This window comes from Coptis chinensis, chromosome 3 (assembly GCF_015680905.1).
Source record: "Coptis chinensis isolate HL-2020 chromosome 3, ASM1568090v1, whole genome shotgun sequence".
Classification (NCBI taxonomy): Eukaryota; Viridiplantae; Streptophyta; class Magnoliopsida; order Ranunculales; family Ranunculaceae; genus Coptis; species Coptis chinensis.
In genome coordinates, this window is record NC_141458.1 from 30,539,754 (window position 1) to 30,544,407 (window position 4,654).

Here is a 4,654-nt window from a genome sequence, read left to right on the forward strand (position 1 = left end):
AATAGTGTGTAGAACCCCAGACTTACCAACTTATCTAGAAGGCACTTACAAAAAATGTGTGGGCAAGCCTGTTTTTAAAGAGATCAATAACTCAATAGTGTGTAGCGGGGTTCGAACCCCAGACCTCTAATATCATCACCCAAAGGTTTTACCAACTTATCTAGAAGGCACTTACGAAATTTGATGTTATTTGAAGTGTGGGAACTACATTACCAAAAGGGGGAAAAAATCAATTACACTAAGGTGACATCCCCTAACCCCTAAAAAAGTGTGTTACGTTGTTTGCATAAGAAACTGTAACCAAAAAAATAGCTAAAGATGATTTCGTAATATTGCTTCTACAAATTGCTTATTTGGTTTCCAAATTCAAATAAGAAACAAACAAGTGGCAAACACCAAGAATTCATAGGCCAATAAGAAATACCAAATAAAAAGGAGTTCATAAAAACAGGAGTTTTCCTGCACGGTCGTGGTGAGCATGGGCAACAGTCACGACGATTTCGTGAATAGTGCACTCGCAACAAGTTCTGTCTCAACTACAAAGGATTGTGAGATAGCCACCTAGCTATCATGGCAAAGCATTCCTCAGGCTTGTATTCTGGAGCCGTGTGTCCCCCTGCCTGGAGAAGCAAATACAGAATATTGGATTGCATAATATATCATATCATTACTAGACTTAAGAAGGAGAGGTACATTCTTACCTTGACAGTTGCAAATGTCATGCGGTTAGAGTATGTCCTCGTATACCTGCTAGCATAAGAATATATCGCTTAGCTATCAGATTTTGCAGAGAAGACTAGGGCGGTTGAAACTTGTAAGTCAAAAAACATACCCTGCAACTTGACCACTGACTAACCACGGCCGCCAGTCGTCTATAATAGAGTAGTTGAGGGATTTAATCCAGGCTTGGGTACCCAAGTGATTTTTACCATTGTCATGGTCCCCACTGCAAGGAAAAATAATAATATTAGTAATTGAAGCACTTTAATGGAAAATGGAACCATGTAGCCATTCACTCTAATACAACACGATTCCATGTAACCCACCAACTTACCAATACAAATGTACAAGAATGTAGAAATTACCGCAATTTTTGCGGAGTCAATAGTCAATAAAAGATTGGAAATGTAACCAGTTGACATGGATTTTCTTTAGTTGACGACAGAACAGAACAAAAACTAGAATGAACTTGCTATAAACCTTTAGCATATAAAGGGAAGGTGAGATATATCTACCTGTATATCAAAGCACGATAACCTCTAGCGCTGAGATTCTGATGATAAATTATACTACTTTGAACATCTCTTTCCAAAGGTAACTTCTTAAATTTGCATCTTACCCATGTGTTTATTGATCCCTGAATGTCATCACAAAATACCCAACTGATGTTAATTATATCCCATCTCCCTCTTTGAATAGCTGTGAAACAATCATACCTTTCTGATGTGGAGAGCATTGCGAACACTATCATCATTTGCCCAGTAGACCAGGGACACATAATTAAATTCCTACATAGTGAAGTTCAATGATTAATTAGGTATTGCTGAAAACTTCTTAGCATGTGAAGAGTATGCACTAACATACTTACACGCAAGTTTAAAGAAAGAGATGGAACTTACCCTGCACTCAGACTCAGGAGAAAGCAAAGCTGGAAGTTTCTTTCCAAGAAATCTTCGATCTCCTTGTATCCTTCTTTCCAAAGGCAACTCTATAGTGCAGTTGTTGGGATCTGAAATGCAGTTTGGCTCCGGAGTATAGCAATTTGGCTCCAAAATATGGGCTTCGTTCACCCTATTAATCAACTGCTAAACGCAAAAGAAATTTTGATTTTACATGTCTTTGACAGTTCCAAGAGGACTTAAAACTTAGAAGCCCAAGGAGACAGAAAAATCCTCACACTCCCACCTCTAAAGCAGCTCCCAGATTCTTGACACATTCGACGTTCTTAGGATCTACATTTACATACTCTCCTTTGCAAGTCCTTTTCGTCAACTACAAAAACAATAAAATAAATATCACATGCGCCTCAAGAAGAGCAAGCTATACAAGGAAGAAATTCAAAAAATTGGAATGTTTTGTGGTGAATAGAATTACCTCATATAGTTCGTCTGTTATAAGTGCCATCCTATGGGAGAACGGAATCTTTGAATTACCATCGAAATGCACATCTGTCCTTGGGTTCCCTAATAGATATCCCTGGGGCATTACCATTGGCCAATATGTTCAAGTTAAACTGAAAATAACATGTTTTATACACCGCTTCTTGTGCAAAGTGACCATTGACTTCATTTCTTTGAATGAGAGAAAGAAGAATAAACAACACAATGTGAAGACGCAAAGTGAACTCTTAAAATTACACAACAGCTTGCTTCAGATATCACTTCAGAGTATGTACCTTCAGATTGATGAGTGGTTTGTGCTGAGCTGAAATACCTGCCACACCATCATGAACAACACATTAAATTGAGTGACGTGAATTTCATTAAATTGAGCTGGAAAAGAAAATTGAAATTTAAAGCTCGATGATCCAAATAAACAAAAGCTCACCGTCTGCTATTTCCTTGGCAATGATTGGAATAGTAATGCCACAATAAGACTCACCGCCAAGGTAAAATGGATTATTGTTGAACTCTGGGCGATCAGCCAACCACTAGCCAAAGATCATTCCAATTAGTTGAAATCTACATGGATAAAACACTTGGACAGGATGTTATGAATCATGATAGATCATGGATGTCTTGCATGATGAACTGAAAATATTGTGTCAATGAGGCAGGTGCGGTAAAAATCTTATCTCAAACTGAGGAAGGGGGTATTTGGTATGTCCTGTTAAAACTTAATACTGCTCAGAGGGCTCTAGTAATCTTTGACCAGTGATGTGAGCATACTACTGCCGATGTCCTGTTACAATTTTTTTGGACTTCTATATCTTTTTTCTTTTCCGGTCCATTCTCACACACTCTAAAGCGACGAATATATTTATGTGGCTTTCATGAGCTAAGCGTATCTGAAGGGCTTCCCCACCTTTCTTAAGAAGATATAAGTTTGTCTAGATGATTTTGTGTCACTGCTGTTCCATCCCAGCAAACTACTCGAGTATGAGAATCCAGTACCAACAGGTGCAACTAGAAAGATAATGCTGCAAACCTGGAAGTTCATTGCCACCATATAAATAGCAGAGCCTTCAAAAGTGATCACCCTCACAGATGGCTTTACAAGAACCATATTAGCGACAAAGAGAAATGACTTAAAATGCTTCATTCAATCATACCTTTGTCCAAGAGTATGGATTTAACACAAATGAAGGCAAGCCGCTCCCACTGTAGTCATCGTTGATCTTTAATGGACTTACATGGAACCAAAGGATTATAGGACTGTAGTATCCACCTCTTTTACAAGTGCATCTGCCAATGCTCAAGTATTCTAAAACTCATAGGGTGGTGTTTGCTTTGACACTTAATTCTTGATTGCTACAACGGTTAAATAGTCATTAGAAACACAAGGCAACGAGATTGAAAATCTGTAGAAGAGAAACCCACTTCCCCAGATTACATTGTCGCCTTGTTTCTTTTCTACTCTTCGATTCTGGTTTGATAGAATGTGATTAATGAAAAAACATGGATCACCTGTTTCCAAAACAAGTCCACTGAAAGATGAGCAACCAGGGCCTCCTGTGAGCCAAAGCATAAGAGGGTCCTCTTTGGGGTTCCATTCTGACTCGATGAAGTAAGGCTGAGTCCAATGGCTCCCTATCCCTTTAAAAGTAGAGCTAAAGTCAACAGATTTTACTCTCTATCATTAATTTCCTCTTTATACATACAAAGGATTCTACTCTCTATCTGTAGAGAAAAAAGAGTTTTTTCTGGTTTTCACGGTCGAAAGGCCTTTGTGCTCATGGTCCAGTGTTTTACGCGTGACAGGCCGCTCGAAGAAGCGCCCAGCTCGAGTCTTTTTTTGTGGGCTTCATTCTGAATCGAGAGATTTTGGTTTTTTGGTATAAAAACAAAATCAGTTTTTTGGAAAACCTAACTTTTCCAAAACCAAGAAAAGAGAGATTATAAGAGAGCAATTCTTTGTGAGTTGAAAGTATTCATTCTTTGTGAGTGAATTGAGAGACTTGTAATCTGTTACTCAGGACATCTAGTAAAGCTTTGAAACTCGAAATGATGTGGAAGTAGGCAAATTCTTAGAACCACGATATATCTCGTCTTGTGGTTTGTTCTTCTTTTATATTAATTTGTCTTACTTTATATACTTGTTATTTGATATTGAGAAGTGTTGGGATATTCTTTGGGAGGGTGTTGAAGTCTTGTCTCTATCGAGAAGGATCGATCATTGTGTTGGATTGATCCGTTTTGTTTATGGGGTAACATTGTTTCCTTGATCATATATTCACAACAATTGGTATCGAGGCGTAGGTATACGACCTAGGATTTTGAGTTTAGTGCTTTCGAAATTTGTGTAGACAAGGTGTTCGATTAAATTCGAGGTGAAATTTTTTGGGGTTATTGTGTGTAACTTGAAAGATGGCTCCCAAGATGTCAAACGCAAAGTTTGAAGTAGAAGTTTAATGGGAAGAATAACTTGGGATTTGGCAAGTCCAAGTAAAGGACATCCTCATCCAACAAGGTTTGCCTGAGGCTTTAAAGGGATT

The 4,654-nt window shown here is 38.2% G+C and overlaps 1 protein-coding gene across 1 annotated transcript; it reads right to left on the bottom strand.

Annotated features, from left to right (window-relative positions):
* Window positions 1-309: 309 nt before the first annotated feature.
* Window positions 310-3,687, bottom strand: LOC147509117 (serine carboxypeptidase-like 18). The gene is made up of 13 exons (XM_086597720.1): window positions 3,627-3,687; window positions 3,272-3,429; window positions 3,025-3,147; window positions 2,548-2,650; window positions 2,396-2,433; window positions 2,095-2,196; window positions 1,906-1,992; window positions 1,620-1,802; window positions 1,437-1,508; window positions 1,236-1,357; window positions 833-946; window positions 702-747; window positions 310-620 (listed from the first exon to the last, which is right to left on the bottom strand). The coding sequence occupies exons 1-13, from the start codon at window positions 3,685-3,687 to the stop codon at window positions 537-539; spliced, it is 1,293 nt and encodes a 430-aa protein (XP_086453846.1). The 3' UTR covers window positions 310-536.
* Window positions 3,688-4,654: the final 967 nt, after the last annotated feature.

Bases quoted from the DNA above. Each gene is read 5' to 3' on its own strand.
- LOC147509117 (XM_086597720.1), bottom strand. From the start codon at position 3,687: ATGCTTTGGCTCACAGGAGGCCCTGGTTGCTCATCTTTCAGTGGACTT. The intron at 2,651-3,024 runs GTGGGGAAGCCC...ATCTTTGGCTAG, and splicing joins CTTATATCTTCTTAAGAAAG to TGGTTGGCTGATCGCCCAGA. The intron at 2,434-2,547 runs GTGAGCTTTTGT...ATGGTGTGGCAG, and splicing joins TGCCAAGGAAATAGCAGACG to GTATTTCAGCTCAGCACAAA.